Here is a 13271-nt window from a genome sequence, read left to right as displayed (position 1 = left end):
AAAAGAATCCAATATGATCAATTAAATAAATACCTACAATTATCTCACTGAAACATATTACTCAGTCAGGTTATTCCAAAAGTGTGGCAGCAATAATGTTTCTTTAAGATGTTTTGAACCTTAGCAGTTGCAAACAGTATGCCTCAAAAACAAAGGTCAGAAAAATAAGAAGCAGTCACTACGAATAAATGCCATTCAGGTATCAGTTTTTTTAATACACCTGATGCTATTTTATTAATTGTATGATTGTTTTTATCTTTAATCACTACTTTTATTAATGATAATTACATGTAAATATAGATGGATACAAACTGGGGGAATTTCGAACAGTCATGACTAATATAAATACTATTGAAAAGACTAAAAATGTTTCTGCCTTTGAACAGTTTTGGGGTGTTTTTTTTTTTTTTTTTTTTGCATTATTTACAGTTAACTACAAGAATACACACACACATTTTATTTAAATTAACTGGCTGCAAGTAAAAGAGACCTAACCTATTGCTTTTCCAATACATACCTGTTTTGCAAGTAATATTAGAGTTATGTAAAACAGAACCAGATATATGTTAATCATTATTCTTGGCTCTTCAATGAAAAGCCTGTAAAGAAGAAAGCAACAGAAAATCCTCTGTATTAATCCCACGTGATTGGGGGTGGGGAGGGCAATAGAAAGCATACACACATACACGTATCACCAATGTCATTTTTGCAGTGGCCATCTGGGTACACCGTTATGTGATAATGGAGAAAATTATCATTCAGTTCAGTACATGAACTGTTTCACACAACAACAAACTGATGCTGAAACTTCGTTAATTGTTGTGAGGAGACATTCCCCACACTGTCCTACAGAAAATACAGCCAACAAAGCCTTCAGATACAAAAACTTTCTTATTTGAAGAAGGGAAACAGATCACAAGTAAAAGCCTGCATTACTAAAAAGTCAGCCAATGAATTACTCCATGGAAATCTGAGCAGAGTTCGTATTTTTTAGTAAAATCAGTTCCTCACTACATTATGAATTTTCAATAATGTATCAAACTAAATTCTCACGATAGGAAGTCTGGGATTACAAGGCTAAATTAAGAGCTCATTTAGGCTTTTTTAAACTGTAAAGAGAGCTCACAGTTGGTCTCTGCAAAATAAATTTATCCTAATCACCAACCATGAGAATACACCGAAAATCTGAGAAACGGACTTGCACGTGAGCAGTAAAAGCTTTCCACATACTTTTAGTTTCTTCAGTTAGGGTATTCCTGTGTATTGGGGTCAGGATTTAAACAAAAAGCTTTATTACATCTGACTTAACACAATTTTGATACTTCAATATTACAGCTAGTACACCAAAATCTAACATCTCCTTTAATAGAACATTATTGTTAATAAGAAATTTTCTACCACACCTGGTAACGTTGACAGAGACACTCATGTTTCTAGGCGGGAGGGTATTAAAAATGATGAGGTATACAGCTACAGCAATGGACAGGAGGAGAACTTTGAGTTCGAAGCTCATCTGAAGAAATACTGAGCAAGCAATGAACCCCAGAATGCAGCAATAGGCATAATACTGGAAAAGAAGAATGTAAATGCAGTTGTGTTATTCAGGCTTTATGCTGCATAGGGCATTCAAAATAACAAATGCTATATTCATGACCATCTGAATTTAAACAAAAGAAACGAGTCACTAAATACAATTAAATTTATTCTTAATTGAACTGTATTGTAGAGCTGGACATTTTTCTTAGCTGCTACTTTTTTAATTTGTCAGAGACAAATGTTTAAACAAAAAGCATTATATGTCAATATGAGCAGTACCAGATTAAAATTAAAGAGTGCTGAAAATTCATTTTCTGAAGACTACTAATTAGTTAGTATGAGTTCAGGAATAACTTAAAGCAACTTTATAGTCTAACAAATTGGCTCTGAAGCAGGAATTGTGGTCCTATTTTTCATAGTGCTCCCTTTGTAACCTTCAGCTGATATTACATTCTCATATCTCTCCTTTTAAAATGACAAAAAAAAAATTGCAAAGCCATACTTCCTTCACCACAGCAACAGCAGCTGAAACATCTTGATTTCATGAAGAACTCTGCTGCTGCTTGGCACCTAGAAAAGCTGTTTTTTAAAGCAACAAAACCTGACAGTTGTCAAAAATAAATACAGTATTTAAGGATCTGGAGTTTAAAATAAAATATATTTACACTTACAGTTTCCTCAACGAAGCATTCAGTTGTGTTTTCAAATGACTTATTTACAAACATGCAAGAACAGAAAAAATCACAAAATTAGATGAGTATAATCTGCATTAAATGTATGTATCTTATCTGTCATTACAGCTTCAATCAAAGGGACCTCATACATGGCTAAAAACATGTTCTTCATGTAAAGGAGTGGCCAGGTGACAGAGGAACATCCCATAGACTTGAACAATCTCTAAATAGAGAGCTGTTCTGAAGTTAAAGATCTAAAGCCATTAAATCCTTAGAAATAATCCCTTTGTCTAGTCATCAAGTGCTGCACCTAACTATCCCTGATACCAGTGCTAGGGAACAGCTTCCAAAAGTGCAGATAACCAAAGCAAGCTAAGTCTTTGGGTTAAACCACTAGTACTTCTGAAAATCCCTAGAAGATGCAGAGTCGAGTCACAGTTAATTACAGAAAACACTGCAAGAACTGCCTTGTGGAAGTAGTAATCTTTGAGTTCAGTGGCTTAATTCTATTTTTATTAAAACATATAAATATAAAAATACTGCATCAGTTTATATTATACACACCATCCAAGCCTTATTTCTTTTTACCTTAAAGATGAAGACATAACTCACATTGGCAGTGCCATTCAAGTCATCTGATCCAGTAAAATTTGCAGCATTGTTATTTTCAGTAGTCTCATTTATTAGCAAGGAAAAAAGAGAAAAACACAGGAATCAGTTAGCAGGCAGTCATTTATTTTAAGTGTCTTCTCTCTAATTGTTATAGTGAATCCTTATCTGGTTGCCCTTTCAGTACTACTGCAATAGAAGTGTTAAAATTTCATGATGTCCTTTATATGCAGGGAGGTAAAAATTGCCAAGTATTTACCTTTTGTTCACTTATTTGGGGGTGAAGCTCTTTGTATTACAGCTAAGCTAATCCAGCAGCTAACTGGCAGTCTCACAGCTGCTGTTCCTGTTCTCTTGGGCTGTCTGGCAGTGTTCACATGACACCACTGTGAGTCAGTTCAAGGACCTGAGCCAGCAGAAACTCAGCCCAACAAAAGCAGCAGAACAGCTTTCAGAATAAAATCCCCGTGAAATAAGGAGAATGGTAAGCTGAGAATGTGGGATAGGAAATTCATCACTTTCAGTAGGTAGCTACCAGAGAGGTTTAGCTGTTAACTTGATGTCACATAATGCTTGTTAAAACAACAACAAAAACCAAATGGCATGGTCTTGAGCATAAGGTAACAGCAAACAGTGTTTTTTCAGATGTGTATACCCCAGGTAGAATAAAATACACAACTAAAGTTAAAAGATGGATTCTGTTTGCATCTAGTCTAGAGTAACTACCTACAAAGTCTGCCTTCTACCCACTACAGGCGCTTAAGCTTAATTAAAAACCAGAAGACAGTCTTAGTGATGAGAGTCATAATCAATGGTAATTACAAATGCCATCTTGAAAACAAGAAAAGGTGATGTAAAATAGATCTCAGATCTATTATGTGAACTTTTAGTTTTAGTGGGATTTTTTTTCCCTTGAATTCTTTTACTACACATGGTGCATTATCTATGTACGAGTCAACTCAGGTGGGAACTGGACATCAGGAGAAAAAAAGCAAGAGCCAAGCACTTCATGAAAAGAACACAGAATGCTGCCCAAAATATGGTCACAGAATAAAGATGACGTGATTACTTACCAAGTTAAAAATGGCTATAATCAACAAGGCACCTATAGTGATGACTGCTAAAGGAAGCCTAAGTAAAGGCATTGTTTCCACTTTCTCTGAGACAGTGCAAAGATGGCGTAGGAAAGGCCACCTTTCTGAGCAGGGCTTCTGTGAAAAAAGAAGTTTCAATAACACAGACAACATGAGGGAAGAAATATTTGTAAATTTAAAAATACTTTGTGCGTGCAAGAGAGAGTAAAGACTGTTGAAATCCTAATCTACCACTCTGAATCTAGACATTCAGATTCAATGCCTACTACCTTGGGTTCCACATTTGAAAAGTGAGAAAATACCTTCTCATTTCAAAGATACTGAGTGATTTTATTTTATTTTTTTAAATTTCTGCTATAAAAACACAAAGCTAGGATCTGGTTGAAAGGGCTTGAGAAATTTTAGTAAAAACATCATGACATCCTGCACTTATTTTTTGTTCAGTTATAATATTTTTCCTGGAACTAGATTTGCAGATGTCTAAACCAAAACCAGGCAGTTCCTTTGCCATCCTAATAGCCTCCATTTGCTGTTACAGGGAAAAAACATCTCATAAAGCATATGCTTTTAAGAGACCACAAACACTGTTCAAGGGTGCTACAACCAAACATTCCCAGTTTAAAGCCTGGCTGTAATATTAGCATTTTCCTTTCTTTTCTCTTGTCAGTTTTTACATGTGTAGAAACAACTTGAACCTGGCTCTGCAAGAGAGTACTTCTGCAGCAGTTTTGCTGGAAGACCAGGGCTGCAGTAACATAAGGGAACTCAAAATGCACTCTCGCTTTTGGGCTACTACAACACAGACATGCTGAGCAATCCTTTCCCTGTCCAGCCCTCAGCCTCCAGATGCTTCTTGGAGAGGAGGTGTTTTTTTTACATTGGGCAGTTGAATTCTAAGTCACAACAGGCTGCTGTAACTATTTCCTAACAGCAATCACATGCATTTAATAATGCAAAGAAAAAAAACATGATGCAAAGGTGAATTTGGAATTCTAACAGCTGTGAAATTGTTGCCAACAAGTTACTCAAATGTTTACACTTTTCAAAGGTCTTTACAAATGATTATGAAAATTAAATAAAACTTTTTTTTTGCTTTAATACTGTTTCCAATATAGAAACCTCAGGATTTACAGGCAAAATTACTATTAATGACACATAAATGAATGTAAATAAGAAAACAACCCCACCACACCACTGTTAATAACTGCCTTCTCCCTCCTAGACACCTATTTTGGTACTCCAATTATTCTGAATTACAGTAATAACTTTCAAGCACGACAATCCATTTCAGGCAGTACAATCTTCTGGTACTACACTTCTGTAGCTCCTATTGAAAATAGCAGCTTAACCCATCTTCCTGAAAGACAGACTGGACTGACAAATCAGAACTGTCCCTTTTTTTATACTTACCATACATTTATCAGCAAAGCACACAAACAAAATAAGTACAATAACGACTGCAACAACGCCAAAGGAAATTCCTAGTTTTGCAGTTCTAAACAGAAGAGAAAGCATTTAAACACAGCAGTGTCAAATGAAAATATCAAACTGCACTTCTAAATAACATTTCATAACACTGTTTCTCAAAATTTGAATAGGTTCTTTTTCCCTTTCTGATGGCACTGGATGACCATCAAATTGCTCTGGTTATTGTTGCTGTGTTGCATAAATACAACTACATTATCCTACTCCCCCACTGAGGGCCTGAGCTACTACTCGCATGCATAAATCACAGGGAAATTGCACTCCAACAGCCATGAAAAAACAAGTATGCTATGAACTTCAGAAACATTGAACATCTGCTTTCTTGGAAGTGTGAGAAGAAACGAAGTTCCTTCCTTGCAGCTTTACAGAAAAAAAGGAGCACTGAGCACCTTTTTACCAACAAAACCCATTTTCCTATTCCTCACTCAATCAACATTCTTACAGACAACTGTTATAAAACAGTAATCCTCAATCACCTGCTCACCTCCCTGTGTATACTAATCAGTCATACAGGATATTTAAGAAATAGCTATATTTTATTTTCATAGTGACATCCGGGCTCATATCCCAGCACCATGAACGTAGCCCTTTCCTAAGAGTGAAATCACTCCTAAGAGGCGTATCCCTCAGGAACTCCAAAAGACTTCAGAATGTTTCATGCATGCGAGTTTCACTGTAGCCACTGGTTAATATGAATTATAAAATATTAAAATTCTGGCACTTACTTGGGCATTACAAACACTTGTATCAGAAAAATACAGAAGAACACGAAACTTGCACATGCAAAGTAACTCTTCAGTTTTAGAATAGTAATGGTGCGATACTGAAACAGATTTTAATGTCAGATTATTATAAAGAATAATGTCTTTTTCTTAATGTTATAACATTTTTGTGATTACACATAAAAGTTTACACTGCACTATTCAAAACATACACTGAACTAAAAAACAAGGAAAGCAAGTCACCTGAACATCTGTCAATATATACCAGCCCAATGCAAAGGATAATTTTTAACCTAGAGGGAAACCAGTACTGATGATGTAAATCAGTACTCCACAGACGTGTGTGATCAAAATCCTTACATAAAAAGGACATAAACCAAAGTAAACCCAGTATATAAATGTGTGTGCTTATATATAAACATACACACACACACTAAATATTGATGCATTATACATATATATATATGTGTGTGTGTGTGTGTGCACCAGCAACTGTGCACAGTGCATCACTACACACCAAATTTAGGAACTTAAATAACAGCATAATGGCTGCAATGGAACAACCACAGAAAGTCTTTTTGTAATAGATGCAGTGTTTATTATAATTATAATTTTTTAAATTCTCCTTACTTTTGAAAGTTCTTCATATGGTAAAATCAGCCCAATTCCTATTGACTCCCCATGGCAAGAATTTAACCACAGATTGTTTCTTATCTCCTGAACAATCTACAGAACACACATTATCAAGGAAGAGTGGCCAACTTAAATGAATTGTGAAATTCAGTTTCCATTAGTTACCCAAAACCTCTCTGGGTATGCAGTCATCTCCAGAATTCAGTTCAAGAACAAAAACACAGTTTTAAGCATACTATTACACTACTCTGAAGTACATATCAAAGACCAAGTTGCTCTTACCAACCTCTTTTTCAAGACCAGGTTCTGCAAATATCAGTGAAAATCCACAGAAGTCATCAGATTTGCCACACCATGGGCTGCATGCACAGAGACACATGTGTTACAGAATGGATGGAACAGCCCAGGGAAGGATGCAAAAGCATTGTAAGTTACAGCTCTACAGTACACAGGGCGATGGTGCTATGGATTTATACACGTTTGACAGCTCTGAAAAGTCTTTGTATTTCAGAGGGTGACACATGAGCTGCTAAGTTGTTACGTTGTTGATAGGCAGATCCAGAACTTCCACTACCAGCAGAGTTTGCTGGTTACATGCAAAATGTAACCCCAGACCTTTTTGGAGGTTTGAAAACTGGTACATGTAACAGCAAACTCTGTTAGAGATGGCTTACAGCCTCCAAACTCTGCCCTGAAGTATTACCAAGAGCATCGCCTACTAGAAATTACTAGGAAGTACAGTGTTAACAGCCCTGCTGTAATTTAGATGAAAGCCTCTTCTTAAATTCACTGGTTCACATATGATAGAAAATTAAATCCTGTATTTTAAATTAAAAAAAAAAAAAAGGAAAAGACAACATTGCCTACACTTCTACAAAAATTACCAAATCCAATTGCCTACATAACACCAAATGCACCACCAGCTACTGACAGACCATTTACCTTCAACTAAAATGACATTAAACCAACCCCAAAACTTTAGGCTTTATACATAGGTTTTGGCCAGGACTACATCCCATTTCTTCATAGTTCTTATTTTAATAAACAAAATGCAAATATTAACTTCCTATCCCAGCACTGCAACACAGCTCATTATTTCTTAGGACTGTCCAAAGTGAAGTGATAATTCTGTTATTTCAGAGTATCACACCACAAAATAGCTAGACCAGCCACTGGCTTCTTGCTCAAAGGATGAAAACAATAAGATTATTACTGAAAACTAAAGCAAAAAGGAAATTTTAAAATGGCAAGACAAAATCCTGGTAACATTTTTGAGAAGCGAATTTTGTATCTGGAGTTAAAATGGAGAAAAAAAAGAGGATGGAAAATAAAAGGTTTGCATACTTAGTTGAACTGAGTCCTTCAATGGTTGACATCATTTCATCATAAATATCTTCCTCTATTCTTCCCTTCTGAGATGAATTTCTGTGAATGATATGAAGTCCATGTCACACATGCTATTCAGAAATAAGTAATGGCTTAATCCTTCTATCCAAACTCCTTAAATGCACCAAACTATACAGTGGAATTATCGCACACATTGTTTACCTAACTAAAAAGCTTTTTGACAAATACAGGTATCCTAAAGCACATGAAAATAACATCTGGCTACTTTCAAAACTGAAGGAAGGCAGGTGAGGAAGAAAGCCTTTAGAGACTGCCAACCATAACAAACATAAATTTAGATGTCTTTTAAAAGTCCAGAAACCTAGCTTAGCATTTTCATTGCAGGAACAGCATACACACTGCTAAATCAACTTACAGCAGATAGAGCACAAAAAAGTACTCAACAAACCTGTCAGAAGTCCTCTGGCGCCCAGTGGAACACAAAGGTATTTCCTAAATCATGTGAGGAATAAAGAATAAGTTACATGCTCAATAATGCAAACAGCTATTGAGAATGAACTTCAAGAGGAAGTCAAAAACAGTTTTAATGACAAACAACATTCAAGAAACTAACGGGAAAGCTTATCAAAATTAACCTTTTCCAGTAACATTTTCTGCTTTAACAAGTGGGTGTTTTCTGAGCTTACGGCAAAAAATATTAGGAAATAATTTAACAAATCTCTGATTTTTCTCCATATACTGAAATAACTCAGATGAGCAGAGGCAAGTAAACTGGAAACTACTTGCATAAACCTGAATGGATTTTAAAATTTATCACTGCTGTCTAGTCAGAGAATAGCATAGCTCTCCTGGGCCATGGAAGCACACCTGGGAGGTGTGCATCTCCTCCTTTCAGCTTTCAGTTATGGCAGATTGTAGGAAAAATGAATTTTCTTAAATTATTTGCTGACAAAAGTGTATTGTAGATGGAGCATGTGAAAGAACAATTTATTTTCTATAAAATTTCAAATAAATCCTGAGGTGGGACAAATTATTTCTTTTCCAAAACCACAGATATTAAGTACGACCCTAGGATGGAAAAATGTCAGAAGACAGATTCAATGTTTTTCTTTGAAGACTTACTACAAGAATAATATGCTAGACATCAGTGGAGTGTGGTATTGTTTTGACTGCAGTAGTTTTTGCACAGATACCTTCTTAGTTCTGTATACATATTTAACAGTAACAGCAGAAATTCACCCACAAAAACATGTCAGATTTCAAGCTTCAAACCACAGACACAAGTAGCTCATAATTTTAAGATGACATAATCACTTCAAACTTCACCTTTCTTTGCCTTCCTTGTGAAGTTGAAGAGTCACTGCTCACACTTTCTCTATGGTTCAGGTGGGCAAAGGGCCTGGCTGCTCCCCAAGACTCTAAATATCGTGTCATTCGAACAGATGCCCGCATCTTCAGCCCATCATTCACCCTCGTTTTAGGGAGATGATTATTTGATATGCACTGTTTGGACTAACAGAAAAACACAGTAACTTAGAAAACAGAAAATGACACAAATTACAAACAAATGAAGCTCAGTGCAATTCAGTAATTGTAAACTAAATAATCTAGCCATTTAGTAGGACTGCACACACATCTGCGACGTCCTCCAACCTCAATTCCTTTGTCTCATTTAATTAACTCGAGTTGAAGCAAATCATGACATAATGAATTTGCTTGAGCTGTCTTTACAAGCCTTCACTTGTAAAACAACTTTCAAGCTTCCTGGTTTGAGAGTGATGATAGCAGAGATCCTGGGACCATAGATACAATCTCCATGTAATCAGTTCAACAGCAGGAACATGAGATTCCCAATTTCTGAGCTAGAGCATATCAAAACAATAGTCAGGAAAAAGATCCCACAGACAACAGACTCACTCTTAGATTACATACAACAGGTGAACAGTCAGGCAGTACTCATACATCAGCACCTCTGTGCTTCTAAAAGGAAGCTAAAACTACAGACTAAACTGATACATCATCAATTGGCTATTTGCTAACATTTCATACGTATCTTCAAGTGAGTAGGGACCACTTCAATAGAACTAGACCTTCAATGTGAGAACTGTGCACACAATGGACATGGAGGTTGCAGTGTTGCGTACAAAAAGTAAAAATAAAAAATACAAGGAAGATAAGCCTTGGCCCTCAATAATTAGAAGTGGCTCTATACTGTTCCTCCCCGTAAAGATCCTGAAGGAAAGTAGTTTGCCATTTGGGTTCTTTCTTCTTCTGAGCGTTTTACTTGTCAGTCTCAAGCCAATTTAAACTAGTAATGCCCATGGTGTCACCCATCCTCTAGATGGGTAACAGTTACTAACTTTATACTTTGAAAGGAAGGAAAATCTTGCATATAAAACAGTGAGCAGAATGCTGTTAGAAGCTACTTGACATGGAGCTGCCGGAGCAGGTCCTGAGGAGGGTCATGGAGATGATCAGAGGGCTGGAGCACCTCCCCTGTGAGGACAGGCTGAGAGAGCTGGGGCTCTTCAGCCTGGAGAAGAGAAGGTTCTGAGGAGACCTTATAGGTGGCCTTCCAGTACCTGATGGGTGCCTACAGGAAAGCTGGGGAGGGACTTGTTATACAAGTGCAAGTAGCAACAGGATGAGGGGACATGAATTTGTAAGTCACATGCTTCAAGCAAACTCATAGTCGAATACAAATGCTGACTATCTGAACCACGTATGAGGTTCTAGTCACAGAACAAAAGGATATGCTTTCAGATCTAAGTCCCAGATCTGAGTTATTCAGATGACTCACTCCACAGACACCTCTGTAATTAAAATGTATGAATTTAAATATACATGTTTAAAAACATACACATACCCTAGGATCAACTACCAAGTAGGTTTTGATGTTCATAGATTCAAGGTAAGGATCTCTAAGGTGTCCATTTCCTTCTTCTACTTCATAAGCCGTGCCCAAATGGTTTAGTGTTGCTTCAGTGATGTGTACACGACTGAGAATGGAAGAAAGAACAAGAGACCCAAACATTTACAGAAAGGTCATACTAAGCATTTCATTTACATTTCAATGGCTACTGCTACATTTCTGCTTTTCAGCCACCATGTGCTTCGGCAGCCAACTCCAAAATCCTGCCAGTACTTAAAACTGCATTTGCAATCCATTAGCACAGTCCTTCCTTGTACATCTTTCATACCAAGTATCCCCAAAAACACTTCCCAAAATGACATTGCATTAGTACATGATTAACATGAAATAAGCACAGTAAGAGAAAGGAGGAGATTCAAGAAACAAGAAGAAACATCATCAGAGAAGATCTGATGACTGAGAAGACAGACATGCAGGCAGGCTGCAGATGGCAAGAGCTGCAAGGAAGGCTCATGTAAAATGCACAAGGGAGGACTGTCTTAGGCTGGAAACACATGAGGAGGGGAAGAGATGGTGGCAAAGAAAACAGAGAAAAAAATTGGAAAAGGAATTCTGACAATGAGGAGTACAAGTCTCAAAGTCTGTCTTTCTGACAGAAACAACTACTGTATAACACAGCAACAAGTCTAATGGCAGCAGCTGGCACTTTCTGTATCCACTCATGCTTTCCCCTTGGATGTTCAGCATCCTCAATCACATATTTCCACAGAAATGATGAGTTACACTTTTCCACACAGAATTTCTCAATGAGAAGCCTCAATATGTTCATAAAAGTATATATACATAATTCTGTTATATTTTTTCTAGCTGCCCATCATCCCACAACTTTTCTCATTTTTCCTTGCCACAGAGGGGTAACAGCTGCACTGTCATTCCTACAATCCATCAGCACAGAGCTGGTAACAGAACACAACCAGAATGGAAGCTAACAGCACCCCTGTCTAACTGCAGAAAAAAAGGGGTGATGGTCTGGTCCAGTTCAATTTTCTTAACCTGAATACATGAAGATAAAGTAGCCAAGACCCAGAGACCACATGCTGTGGCTTCCCACACAGAAGCAAAAAATTCCTCAATTCTTTTGTAACTAGAAGGTAAGAGGTGTTGCTCACTGGTAATTTTCTAAAAAGACTGATTTTTTTCGAATTGATTAAGCAGTTTTGAAATACAGCCAAGTATTTGAGTCTGAAATCTTATAGCCAGCTTTTGATCACCTTATTTCCCCCCTCCAGTGAACTGAAGCATAATAAGTGATGTCTGTATTAACTCAGCATTAAAACACACATCTAGTGCAGTAAGTTTTTTGTCTTTTTCTATTTATCTCACCTGTTCAGTATCCATTTTTGTTATGGAACCTCTCTCCTCTTCCCAAATCACATACTATCATAGCACATTTCAGATCTTACAGTAAACTTCTCTCTATTTAACTTATGCTGACAACTTCCAACAGTTTCTAATGCTTTTACTGGATTCCAGGATCAGCACATGCCAAAAGCTAAAGCTGACTCTCAAGGCAAGCTCTGACATGCACTGAGACATCTATACCAATGTAGAATACCTAAAACACTGCACTCTCACTTCCCTATGCTAATATGCCTGAGAATAATGTAATTCAGTGTTTCAGGCTCTAAAGCACTCGATCTGGGTGGCATTGCGACCTTTAACTAAGCTCCGATTAGTTTGCTTTCTGTTACTAAAGAAAGAAAATATGTAATATTCATATCCTCTTACTACTTTGCAGAACTTCCTTCTAAATTTACAGGAATTTACCTAAAAGCTGTACAGGGCACACAAGTAAGAAGACACTCTAAAACAGTGATACTAAGAAGAAAAAAAAAAAGAGTAATGGGTATCTCAATGCTCAATAGTTTTTAATGGTACCTCTCAAAATGCCATTGCATTAATAAGTATTAATTTGCAAAAAAATACCAAGAACCTGCAAAATTACAGTGTCATCTGGGAAGGGAAAAAGGAAAACTCTCAATATGGTCATTTTTGTGTAAACCATTGTAAAGAAAAAAAAAAACTTGAGCCAAATTTTAATCCCCAAGGTTCAACTTAAAAAATAGAAAACGATTGTATTATCCTCATTTAGGAAAATATTCATAAGCATTTTCATAAGCATTTTCAAAAGCACAGCAAAAATAGCCTCAGACTTAACACCCTGCACTGCTGAGTGACACAAAGCAAGTCACGCTGCGTTTTGCTTCAGCTCTTCCACCCAGGACTACTGATTCTCCTT

General features: G+C 36.7%; 1 protein-coding gene across 8 annotated transcripts in view; it reads right to left on the bottom strand.

The window, feature by feature from the left end:
• Nucleotides 1-13271, bottom strand: part of ADCY7 (adenylate cyclase 7) — a 271483-nt gene that overhangs the window by 3927 nt on the left and 254285 nt on the right. For 7 of the 8 annotated variants that reach the window (XM_065733246.1, XM_065733245.1, XM_065733247.1 and 4 more), the window contains 12 exons: nt 10967-11099; nt 9427-9612; nt 8549-8592; nt 8098-8178; nt 7040-7112; nt 6124-6221; nt 5324-5408; nt 3893-4030; nt 2799-2885; nt 2208-2246; nt 1404-1567; nt 518-599 (listed from right to left, as the gene is read on the bottom strand). In XM_065733246.1, the coding sequence (XP_065589318.1) occupies nt 518-599; nt 1404-1567; nt 2208-2246; nt 2799-2885; nt 3893-4030; nt 5324-5408; nt 6124-6221; nt 7040-7112; nt 8098-8178; nt 8549-8592; nt 9427-9612; nt 10967-11099 (1210 nt within the window). The remainder of the gene's footprint in view (nt 1-517; nt 600-1403; nt 1568-2207; nt 2247-2798; nt 2886-3892; nt 4031-5323; nt 5409-6123; nt 6222-7039; nt 7113-8097; nt 8179-8548; nt 8593-9426; nt 9613-10966; nt 11100-13271) is intronic. The other variant, XM_065733253.1, reaches the window with a different exon arrangement.

The sequence above is a fragment of the Cyrtonyx montezumae genome, unplaced genomic scaffold (genome assembly GCF_038088225.1).
Source record: "Cyrtonyx montezumae isolate F1298 unplaced genomic scaffold, pur_monq_1.0 scaffold_17, whole genome shotgun sequence".
In the NCBI taxonomy this organism is placed as follows: domain Eukaryota; kingdom Metazoa; phylum Chordata; class Aves; order Galliformes; family Odontophoridae; genus Cyrtonyx; species Cyrtonyx montezumae.
The sequence above is the reverse complement of the archived record's forward strand: the minus strand, read 5'-3'. Positions and strand labels throughout refer to the sequence as shown.